Genomic DNA, 12,594 nt, shown 5'->3' on the forward strand with positions numbered 1-12,594 from the left:
AAAGCTTCTGAGCATCCCTGTTCTGTGCAGGAGCTGGTGCTGTCCCTGCGTGTGCTCACTGCAGCTGTTGACACTGGCAGCCAGGAGTGATTTTCCTGTAGCCCTGTTAAGCAAAGAAGAATGAGCCTCAAAATGGTGAGAAATCCAAGTTCCTGATGCTATCAACAATATTACCACATAGTCCTGTTCTGATACGTAAAGAAAAAAGCCTCTCTGTGCTTACCAGCCTTTTGGCCTGCAATTTTCTTTTTATCTCCTGGCCTCATCCTGCACTGTCTGACTCAGGAAGAGGCTTATTCAACAGCAACAACAGCTTCTCAAGGGCAAGGCTAAGCCCTTCAATATGATTGTAGTGGTGCTTACCATCTGCTTACTGCCTCCTAAGGTAAAATAATTTTGATAATGTATCAGTCATATTTGCAGAAGTAATTGATATTAGTAAGAAGTGGCTACCAAAGCTATGACCATATCCATGTTTTCCTCTAATTGACTCTACTGTTGTAGAGTAATCTGTTCAATGACCTAGAATAAGGGCATATGTGTTATCTGGAAGCATCATCTTGAAAGCTGTTAGAAATAAAGGGAATTTTTGCAGCAGCTTCCAAAAATGCGAGTGCAGGACTGTACCAGTGACTGCAACACTATAAATGCAAACACCACCAGGGCTGCTCCAAGATAACAGTCCCAACCTGTTGACCAAGTGTCTGAGTCTTCTCTGCAGTTCTGCATATGATCCCAGGAATGTATCTGTAAGTTCTCCGAGGAATTGCCTAGTGGTGTATGATACTTTCTGCCTTAACTGGAAAAGGGAAGAGCTCAAAAGGGCTTTCTCTTTTGTCCTCTGCACCTGGTTGCTGTTGTGATTTAACCCCAGTCATGAGGTAAGGAGTACCCAGCTGCTTGGTCACCCCCTTTTTGGTGGCATGGGGCAAAGAATTGGAAAAATAAAAGTGAAGAAGAAACTCAGGGGTTGAGATAAAGACCATTTAATGGGTAAAACAACAGCTGTGCATGCAAAAAAAAAAAAAGCAAAACAAGGAATTAATTCTCTACTCATCAGCAGGCAGGTGTTCAGCCATCCCCAGGAAAGCTGGGATCCATCACATGGTGGTAAGTTGGGAAGACAAATGCCATCACTCTAAATACTCCCCCTTTCCCTCTTCTTTCCCCAGTCTTATATGCTCAGCATGATGTTAAATGGTGTGGAATATCCCTCTGGTCAGGTGGGGCCAGCTCTCCCAACTATGTCCCCTCCCAACACTTTGTGCACCCCCAGCCTCCTTGCTGGTGGGGTGATGTGAGAAGCAGGAAAGGCCTTGGTGCTGTGCAAGCACTGCTCACTAGTAGCTAAAACAGCCCTGTATGTTGTCAGCACTATTTTAGTCACAAATCTAAAACATAGGCCCATACTAGCTATGATGGAGAAAATCAACTATCCTAGCCAAAACCAGCACTCTTGCAAACAGCATGGGGATGCAAAAAACATTTTAGGTGAGCTGCCAGGTAAAAGGACTTCAGGTGTGCTTGCCTGTGCCAAGCCATGAGAGCACGTACTTCTGTAGCTCTCTTCCTGAAGAAATGGAGATGAGGATAGTCATATTAGTAAGTGTAGAAAGGCCTGTGCTGGGCAGTTGTGTGAACACTGGTTTCCTTTGTGAAGCTTGACAGAATAAAAGAATTTCTGACATAAGAGCATGACTCAGCAGCTGTCAGTCTTGGGGGTTTTTTGGCATCTCCCTCTTTTTAAAGTTTCAGACTACCATTTTAAGCTGTCCTCAGGGAGACAATGACTGTTCTCTGCTTGGACCTTCCTCTGATAAAGATCTTAACAACTATTTGATTGAATTATTTGTTGAGAGATTATTTGCTAGATTGCTTGTGATGGACTACAAAAGACATTCTCAGTCAAGAGTTTTTACTATAAGTAAAACTGAGAAGAGAGGGTTTGCTCAGAGAATGGCATGGATGTACAGGATTTCTGCCCACTGCAAATGTCTGCCAGTAGTATATGTGATGTACACAAGAAAAAATAAAATCAGCTGGTGTCAAAAACTGACAGAAGCAATTGTTGTGTTGCTAGGGTAATGCATCTTTTGCAAAGCATGAGAAGAATCAGAAGTTATAAAGAAGAAAATTGGCATTGTATTAAAACTGGATTTTCTGTTTCAGAGAAAAAATATGATACTAGTGTCTTGGCTTTTTAGGATTCTTATAACAGTTTGCACCCTTTTTTATTATCTAAATTTACTTCCAGTCCATGTGATAGAAGCTGGGGATACTTAGAGGCACAGTTGTTTCCATACTGGTGTAGTTGAAACTAATTATTATAGTCACATCCCTGAGATTTTTTACTTGTTGGTTATAAGGAAAGTTGCATGTGTGAATAGTGTCATCTGCCATATCTTTCTAGCAGATATATTTAATTTTTACTAAATACTCTTTTTCTTAATTTCAAATGTTATGTCAAAATGACAAATTTTGTGTGTGTGTGTGTGTAGCATTTGTCTGTAGTGAGAAATTTAGGCAAAGAAAATTCATGACCAAAGTAGAGCCAGGGAGGTAAAGCAACAGCTTTCCCCTGGAGGTGGTTTAAGCACAGTGATAAAAACCTTGATGGGATTCTCAGAGAAATCAAGCCATTGCAATTTCATCTTTCTGAATGTATTTGTAGCTTAAAAGGAGGTTAGACTCTGAGTCTCACTAACAATTTTCTTAGAAACAGCAGCACACTGTGTGTGGCTTTGCATCAATCTGGTGTGGGTTATCTGCAGCCCTCGTCCCCTGTATCTCACTACCAGTAGTAATCCCATTAGATGATTATAGCTGGTGTCCTCAACAGAGGGATTTAGTCATAATTGAAAGGGTACTTCTAGTGGGTTTAATTAACTGTGTAGTCATTTTATTACCAGGGCCTCTTGTTCCCTGCAACTGCCTTATGTGTAGTGAATTTGTGGCCCCCTAGGGACATACTAATCTAAAGTTGTACCTATAGCTGTTATTTAGTCAAAATGACAAGAATCAAGGGTTGAGAATTTTCCTACTCATGAATCTTTAATGCAGCTGTACTGAATGTCACCGTAGTATCTGATTACCAATCTGTGGCTGAGACATTTGAGGAAAGTGGTCTGGTAGCTGGTAAGCAACAGCTACTTCTTCCTGGGGTTGTTTTGGTTAGCTCGGGGGAAGAAAAATGTATAATCCAGTGTAGAGAGTATTTACTTCCATTGTGGCTGACGGGCTGGATCTGAGTAGCCATTTTGATCCCAGGAATTTATTTCTCAGGAGCAGACAGGCAGAATTGGCCTTTAGCAGAAAAATATTTGTATTTCCCTACTCCTTTCTAATCTTTTGGCTAACAGTATTTATCTTTCACTAGTGATATTTGTCTATGTGCAATTGATTTCTCAGTTTTAATAAGAGGAGAGAGAAAGCTACCGAGGGAAAGAAAGTGACCTGGTTATCCATTTATATGGAGACTTAAGAGTCTTAATTTGTCTGGAATGGATCTGAGGAATTGCAAAGCTGTAGTGTGTTCACTAAGAGTGGGTCTAGATTTGAGCAAGTGAATAAACTCTGTAGAATCTCACTTAGTACAAATGCAGACCAAAGTACTGGAAAAGAAGCATTTTGCCCTGTTCTTGAGGTGGTCATAAAAGGGAAAGATGTCCATTATGAATGTGGCTGTGATCTTGAATCCTGTTGTCCAATTGTTTTTCTTTCCATAGGAGAATCTGTGTCTTGTTAAATGCAAGCTGCACAGACTCACTGCTCTGTCAGAGAGGTGTATTGTGATCTCCGGCCTCCACAGTATGAAATAAAAAGAATATTAGTGTCTTATCAATACTGAGCAGTGAAATCTGATGCACTAGCAAGACAATAGCAATATATTTACAGGTCCTTGGCCAGGATCAGGAGATGTAAGCATTTATACATTTTGGTGTTTGCTGTAATTTCCATATATTTGGACCTAGTGTTCTGGTAACACAGGAGAACCTGGAGCACTGGTACTGTTTCTGAGTTGTGTACAGAGGGGTAAAAGACTGGTAACTGTGACATCTACTTTGCTAACTTTAACAACTCTTCAAGTAGATTGCTATCTCACCACTGGCTAAAAGAAATACAACTTTTGGCTGAAGTGGGAAGGGTGAGGAGGAAGTGTGGGAAGTGTCAGGCTTGGCCAGGAGTATGCCATGACCACTTTAAGCTGAGCTAATATTCCTACCCACTTCAACCCCAATGTGATTGTCCACATTTCACTTGAGGAATTATATTGTAAATTGTTGTCTTTGCTCTGGGGTCACCCTCATAGGGTTGACTGATGTATGTAAGGATTTCTAATGATGGGAAGTCTACCAGCATCAAAATTCCAGCCTGATGGATTAGAGCTGTTTTTGAACAAGCCACAAGACTCTTCCTTGTTTATGGACTCCTGGTGTATCACACCAAGTTCATGTTCTTAGCTGATTTCTGTTTTGCTTGTCACAAGCTTTCAAGTGCTACTAAAGTACCAGCATTACTAATACTTTAACCAGGAACTTTTAACCAACCACTGAACTGACAGTACATGCTTTAATCCACACTGGTCCTTTAGCCTTGAACTTGATGGAAGATCCAAAGTAACATCTAAACCTGGTAGAAAAACCCACAGAATCCAAAGAACTTTGCTGACATGTTTGTCACCAGTGTGTTTCTCAGAAGCAGTAAGATTAAGTGGATCAGCTGGTGTGCTTTGTGCCTGGAGGAAAGAAGCTTATTTAACTAAAGAGGAGCAGAGAATCTGTGCCTCAGTCCAGAAAGAAAATGGGTTCCACAGAAGACCTTGAGTATCCTCAAGTCATCTTGCAATACAGCAGTGGATTTTTAGTCTCAAAGGTAAGAAATAGAACTCGGTCTTCGATAGGTGTCTAAGAGTGTGCAGACAGAAATATTCAAAGATCTCACTTTAGATCCTGCATATAAATCTTTGGAATGAAGAACATCTCATACAGAAGCATTCTGTCTGCTCATCTAGAGAAGCAGGGAATTTGGAAAGAAAAAAGATCTGAAAATGACCTGACCCCTCAGGAAAGACTCAACATTTGTTGGGAACTCCCTGACTTTTGGGGCCGTGGATATGCAGACCTTGTCTCTGCCTTTATAAAGTATAAACACGAGGGCTTATAGCTGAGAGCTTACTGTCTGACTGCCTCAAACATGGAAAGTTCCTTTGGTGGTGGGATTTCTTCCCACTTTTCATTTCTGGAGTTTGAGAAACAAAAATTACTTGAACTGCTTTTTTTCCTTCCTGTTAAATCATGCAAATAGAGTTTTTCAAATATCTTCTCAAAGAATTTCCTTCCCTCCTCCACGGTTTGTTTGTATAAATTGTACAGAAGCCTGAACTTCTATGTTCTACCTCCTTTAAGGTGAGAGTCTGGTATAATGATTGTTTTTCTAAATAGCATTTGATTCAGGCCCAAAGGTAGAGCTAGTAGTCCTACTTTCCTTATTTTTTACTAATATTCTTTGCCTTTCTGTGTGTATAAGCACATGGGTATAAAATTATTATATCCAGTGCAGTGGAGAATTTTTCTTCATTTACTATTTAGTTACTTTTCCTATTGTTCCTTGCTGTACTTCTGTCTGACGGGGTAATAGAAGGAAAGCTCTTTGGGTTGTAGCAATACCACTGCATCCTAAGACTCCTAAAAAGCAGAGCTGAGAGTAAAGAGAGGAAACATTTATAATGAAATACCCTTTTGCTTGTTGATGAAGATGAATGTTCAGTGCTTTCCAATTTAAGACTTGTACTCTAATTTTGAGAAATTATCTACATCTTTGTTATGTTCTTACTGAGGGTAAAAGCAGCTTCCGGTGGAAGGAGCTTGCATCAAATCATTGTAGATAGAGGCAGCCAAATGTCTTGATGCCTTTGTTACTGCTTTAGAAGTATTTGTGTGGCCAGAGAAATTGTCTGCTACTTGTGAGCTTGACTGTGTATAGCTGATGTGTGGTTACTGTGCCTGAAAGTTGAGGGTTGTTCCTGGAGATATTATACACATCTATAGGAAGAGTGGGAAATTCTCCTGGCCTTCAGAAAAGGAACAGAAAAAAAGGTGCACTGCAAGCACTGCATGGTATTATCAGTGTTCAGAGAAGTTTCACTTTAATCATTGCACTTGTTTATATGAAATATGATTTTACGTGGGAAAAAAATATATTTTGTCCAACAAATCTGTGTTAGAAATGCTGTCTGTGCCTTCACCTGATCCCTCACTCCCACCTTTCCTTACCCCAGGTTATGTTCACTGCCTGTGAGTTGGGGGTGTTTGATCTTCTACTGGAGTCAGGAAAGCCCCTGTCTTCAGATGCCATTGCTGCTCGCTTGGGTACCAGCACCACAGGGATGGAAAGACTGCTGGATGCCTGTGTGGGATTGAAGCTCTTGGAAGTAGAGTTGACTCGAGAAGGAGGTAATAAGGGCAGAAGAAGGGATAGAAACTAAAAGACAAACCTCTCATGGTTTTGAAAGTGAAGCAAGGTGTGTGGGGAGAGGTGATACCTAGTGTTAGGCCAGTCACCACAGCTGGGAGGAGGAGAGAATCCTTGGGAAAGCCACCCCTTCTGCAGCTAAAAGAGAAGCAGCAAGTGTCAGCATGGTTAAAGATGTAAAGTAAAGCCCAGCTGAAGGGCTCTATATCCCTAGACTGGTACATCATACATATTAGTAAATATATTTATTTCACCCTTTAGCCCTCTACAGAAACACAGAAATTTCCAACATCTACCTTACAAAATCAAGTCCCAAGTCTCAGTATCACATTATGATGTATTACTCCAACACAGTCTACTTGTGCTGGCACTACTTGGCTGATGCTGTGAGGTAAGGAGGAGTATTATGGGCCATTTTGCAGCATCTGTGTGACTGCTTTGAGTGTGTTTCTGGGGAAGGGCACAATGAAGATGCTGGCTGGTTCTCAAAAAAGAAAAGCTAACAAGTCATTGTGGCTGTTAACATGTCCAGTATGTGTTCTTGTTTTCCATTTGTGTGTGTCCTTGTTTTCCTTTTCCTTCTGTAGTAGAGATAATCTAGGAATCTCATTTCCACGTGTTTGACCTTCTGAAAAACACTTCTACATTAAAGTGTCTCCTACTTGAGGAGGCATCAGCAAAGTGAATTATGAGTAATGATGGCTAAGGATATTTCTGTTGCAAAGGTGTGTAGGAGTAGTTTGATATAGGGCTGGAATTTCTCTGTTCTACTGATGATCAAATATGGTGTGTGTGGTGGTGTACCTTTACCTGAGGTGTGTTCCTATAAATCATAGAATCACAGAATGGTTTGGGTTGGAAGAGACCTTTAAAGATCATTTCTTTCCATCCCCCCTGCTAAAGGTGGGGACAGGGACACCTCTCACTAGACCGAATTGCTCAAAGCCCCATCCAACCTGGTCTTATAAAGAACCAATCATTCTTATGAAAGGCTGAGCACAAAGCTGGCCTCCTTCTCCAGTGATGAACTAGCTGGAACTATAGCCCTGAGCTGCATCTAAGGTAAAAGAGGAATCCACACTCCTCTGCATTTTTTGTTGCTGTTTTAGGGAAGGAAGAAACCAATATGATAGAGCTTTTGGCATTTCATCTGCAGACCCTTTTGGAGCAATGTACAGGTAATCATTAGTATATTTCTAGAAATTTTTTTTTTTTTTTGGTAGATAAAATTAGTGCTTTCAATTATTACTCAGGATAATTGAATATGAAGGTGTGAGAATCTCACTCATCAGAACCATCATGCAATGTTTTCCTTTCTCAACACTGTCCCTTCCTAGGACACTGGCATTTTGAATAGAAGTACATAATTTCCTGTTCTGAAAAGGACATCACAGGTTCTGAAAAGGACACCTACATTGCACAGAGGCAATTGTAGCTAAATGAAGAAAAAAACAAAACAAAAACCCAAGCAAAACCAAAAACCAACTAAAGAAACAAAAAAACCCAACCAATCCAAACAAAAAAAACCGAACAAAAACAAAACCCAAAAAAACCAAAAAGAAAAAACCAAAAAAAAACCCCAACCAAAACCAACCCCACCCAAAAAACATACGAAAATCAAACAAAAAAACCAAACCAAAACAAAACCCAGAACCAACCAACCAAAAAAAACCAAAACAACAACAAGAAACTCTTGAAAGCTTATAATTAGCAGAATAAATATAATTGGACTTCTTTACTAGTCTTTACTAGTTTTAATTCCCTATTTAAATGCACAAATGCATAGCTGTAGCCCTTTAGTTACAGTAAGACTCAAGGTAGATTTATATGCAGAGAATGTATTCTGTGTCAATAGAAATTAGTGTTTAGGCTAAAGTTTATAATAACGGTTATCTGATAGGAATCACCAAAGATATTTTAAGTTTTTTCCTTTTCTGTGTGTTATGTCTGTTTTCACTATTAGATCAGAAGAAGAAATGCTGAAATTCATGGCTGGTCAAAACTCAGTATGGAGTATATGTGGCAGAGATGTTCTTTCTGCATTTGATCTTTCTCCTTTCAAGCAGATCTATGACCTAGGAGGTGAGCGTCCACAGGTCTTCTTTAACAAGCCTCTGACCTGTCTTTTATAAACTCTGACAAGAAAATTTACTCTGATTTACTATGGTGGGCAAAGTGATAGAAAGAAGGACATATCTCAGCAATAAAGGGAGTGATTTTTATTTTGGGGAGCTAGAAAAAGAAATGTGAGAGTTGTAAGAGCATTAGGAAGTTGATGGCTCTTATCTACAGAGTCTCAGATGTTTGAGTAGTGGCCCATCCCCTCGTGTGTGGGCAGCTTTGGCATTTTTTCTTGCTTTCCTTGATACATTATTCTGGTGTCAGACTCCTTCACTCCTCCCCTTCACCTGGTGTAATTATCTGCAGCCAGTGTGCCAGCACTGCTGAGTGCTTCCAGGATCCATGGGGTGGTTCAGGCTACCTCACAGGCTCCATCACTACTTCCCCAGCTTCTGGTTTGGTGGTTCTGTTCTCATTTCCCACCTTCCAGCATCCACAGCTGAGTCTGGCTGATGGGCTGCAATAAGAGCTCTAAGAGCTGGGGCTGACCCTACACTGACCCTATAGGTCTGGGTGCTGAGGGCCCTGGAGCTTCCTGCAGAGCAGAGTCAGTGGCTTCTCCTGTCCCTCCTCTTCCCTTTCATCAACATGTGGGAAGCAAATGTACCTTGCCAGCTTCCACAAAGCTGAATACACCAGTGCCTGCATCACTTCATGGGGCTCCTGATCTGGTTGATTTTGTGTCATCTGCCTTTCTTTTCCTCTCCCAAAAGGAGGTGGAGGAGCTTTGGCCCGGGAGTGTGTTTCTCTGTATCCGGATTCCAAAGTCACAATTTATGACCTGCCACAAGTTGTGCAAGTGGCCAAAGAACAATTTGTTCCCCCTGAGGAGTGTCGGATTGCTTTCCATGAAGGTATGTGAAGACAGAGGGCTTCTGTTGTCCCATCTGTTGCTCCTGAGCCCTGTGACTCTGCTCAGAGGTACCACACTGGAGGTCTCCAGGTCTCCAGCTGCCCATTACGTGGGAAGAGTGTCCCAGGTTGCATCCTGCTCAGCCTGGGTCTGCAGTTCATTGCTACCACAGGGCTATGTCCTAGGTGTGCATCTGCAGCTGCCTTTGATCAGAGACACGAAGTACTTATTCAGCTACCCAGAGGTTCTTTCCTCTTGACCAGAACTATTTGGTTTCTTTAGAATGAGGATACCTAAAAAAAAAAAAAAAAAAAAAGCCCTGAAGGTTTGATAAACTGCAATGATGCTGTATTATACGTCTTCCTAACAGTTTCTTTTCTCCTATGCAGAACTCCTGGCAGATGTATAGGATGCCAGGACTGCTCTGAGCAAGGGGTTTTCCTTCTCTGGTTGCAATTGATGGCCTTTCAAGTTCTAGAGATATTTCAGTCTTTGAAAGTGGGTGAGCTTGCCCATATTCCTCTTGCTCAGTCCATAGATCTTCCTTGCATGGTCATTGTACCATTTATGATGAAAATGAGTGTAGGAAGATCTAGTTTCTAATGTTTACAGTTGTCTTGGAATGACCTAGTATTGTTTGAAATTCAGAGAGAGGAAAGAAACCTTGAGGAAGGGAGTATATAAAAACAAAGATGATGAAGCACAGGAAATGTGACAAATGCCAGTAGCACAAAAAATGGGAAAGGAAATGGCAAAGTAAGGTGCAGAGAGAAAAATCTGAATGCTGAGCTGGTGAAAAGGCATGATGATGAAGCTAGTGCTGGGAGGTGAGAAATGTCTACTTTTTCCTTATGGATTCATTGTGTAGCTTTGTGGTTACTGAAGGTCTTTTAAAATTTGCTTAGATAAAGGAAAATTCTTTTGACAGAGACTGTCTCCTCTTCTTAATGCTTTATGAATCTGTATTCCTGTTATTGGAGAAAACTTGGTTCAAATGCTTGCTTTCTGGTGTATCGAAATCTGTTTCTGATAAGCTTTTACTTTTAAACATTTCAGACTTTTTTGAGACTGAAAAAGAAAAAAAAACCCTATATAGTACCACAGAGGAGTTTCACCTGGCAACTGTGTTGCTGTATGATGTAGGTTATGGACATGGCAAGTCCAGAGTCTTTAGAACTGGACAGAACTGAAAATACTTGCTTAACTCGTCCCTCTGTGTTTTATAGGCTTTATGTAATACATAAAATCTTCCTTTACAGGTGACTTCTTTAATGATTTGATTCCAGAGGCTGAACTGTATATTTTATCCAAGATACTGCATGACTGGGATGATGACAAATGCAAGCAACTGCTGACAAAAGTCTACAAGGCTTGCAAACCTGGTAGGTGTGAGCTCTTGTAAAGCAGAGATTCTTGTCTTATCAGTAATGTGGAGCACATCAGTCTCAATGCTCAATTTGGGTCACAGTTTCAGCACAGAGGTTTCTTGCCTCAGTCCTTTGCTTTCCTAAGCCAGCCATGTGCAGCCGAGTCACATAGTGCTTGGTCTAAATTCTTATTTTCCAGCTTTCAGTTTTAGTCTCTACAGGGATTCCTCTTTGTATAACGATTGGGGAATTGGCATATGTTTTAGATAGACAGGTGTATCTGTCATATTAAAAATTCCATTAAGCATCACATGGAACCCTTAGAGCTTTGAAAACACTGCCCCAAAACCTGTAAGATTTCAGCTGAGAGAAACTGAAAATTTCCATCCCAGCCATAGCATCCCATTCAGTCCTGGTATGTCAGTAATTCTGTATCCAGGCAGATGCACACTCCAGTGCTTTTGCTCTTCCATTGTTTTCTGTGATGCTGAAATATGATTTAACATAGAGGCTGCTTCTTCCTGAAATTGAAATTTAGGATCTAATAACTCAGCTAAAAAGTATCTTGTCTTCTCAGAGCTCAGCAGCATGTGCTTTATTTCTCTTTATTCAACCAGGTGGTGGAGTGCTGCTGGTTGAGTCACTTCTGAATGAAGATAGAAGTGGGCCTTTAGAAACCCAACTCTATTCCATGAATATGTTGGTGCAGACAGAAGGAAAAGAGCGAACAGCAGCAGAGTACAGCAAGCTCCTTGAGGCAGCTGGCTTTGGAGGGGTTCAAGTCAAGAGGACTGGAAAACTGTATGATGCTGTTTTAGGCAGGAAATAATAGTACCTCTTATGTACTGAACAACACAGAATAAGTGGAGAAATGTGGCATTCTCTTCTTAAAGGAGAATCACCAGCTTAGCTTTTAGTTAAGGTAATCAACTTATTGTAAGCTGATACAGTGTCAGGAGAATCACTAATGGTAGTTCTTGAGTGTGCAGGAATTGTGAGTCTTGAAGCCTGATTAGGGCTTGCCTCTGGATCTGGGAGAGAAAGAAATCAACGCCTTTCCACAAGAAATAACCCACAGTAGAAACATGCAGCATGTCCACTTTGGATTTTTTTCATTCTTTCAATTTTAACACTGTATCTGGCAAAAGCAAAGCTGAGTTTATACTTTAATTCCTGCAAAATAAAAGTTGTCCCTGTACTGAGTTCTGTTGCCTGAATTTTTATTCCTGGGGAATCGATGTAGTGTAAACAGAACAAATTATGTCTTCCTGTTGTTAGACTTTTCAGAGTCCCAGGAGAAATCCTGTCTGAGCCTTGGGGTTTTGGCATGAAAAATTCTATATTACTATTTATTTCCTCTAGCTTTTTATTTAGGTTAAGAAAAAATATTTTGTAGCTTGATGACTGGCAGAAATCCAGAGATGCTCTTTACAGAGCAGGCCTGAGATGGCAGCTGAGAGGGAGAAAGACAAAGCCACATAATTTACTTACACACTAGGCAAGTTCTAATTACATGCCTCCTGCTATTTCTTTAAATCATCTGGTCAACCTAGTTCTTGGAAGCAGAATTACAGGTTGCTGGAGTGAGAAGCGTTTGGAGAAGGCACCAGAAAGCTGCTCTTTGCAGTTGTGGCTTGAACACTAACTGCATTTGCACATTAAGCTGGATACTAGACAAGCCTGAGATACTTTCCTCAGGAGTCATCTACAGGAGCCTCTCTCTCCTATGACTGTAAGAGGAGCATGAGGAGACAATGACCTAAATAGGGAAAAGTCAGCCTT

At 40.8% G+C, this 12,594-nt stretch overlaps 1 protein-coding gene across 1 annotated transcript; it reads left to right on the top strand.

Annotated features, from left to right (window-relative positions):
* The first annotated feature begins 536 nt into the window (after nucleotides 1-536).
* On the top strand, nucleotides 537-12,010 carry ASMT (acetylserotonin O-methyltransferase). Its single transcript, XM_071747220.1, has 8 exons — nucleotides 537-4,872; nucleotides 6,278-6,452; nucleotides 6,733-6,862; nucleotides 7,581-7,649; nucleotides 8,435-8,553; nucleotides 9,306-9,446; nucleotides 10,705-10,827; nucleotides 11,430-12,010. The coding sequence occupies exons 1-8, from the start codon at nucleotides 4,801-4,803 to the stop codon at nucleotides 11,639-11,641; spliced, it is 1,041 nt and encodes a 346-aa protein (XP_071603321.1). The 5' UTR covers nucleotides 537-4,800; the 3' UTR covers nucleotides 11,642-12,010.
* The last annotated feature ends 584 nt before the right edge of the window (nucleotides 12,011-12,594 follow it).

The sequence above is a fragment of the Heliangelus exortis genome, chromosome 1 (genome assembly GCF_036169615.1).
Source record: "Heliangelus exortis chromosome 1, bHelExo1.hap1, whole genome shotgun sequence".
Taxonomy (NCBI): domain Eukaryota; kingdom Metazoa; phylum Chordata; class Aves; order Apodiformes; family Trochilidae; genus Heliangelus; species Heliangelus exortis.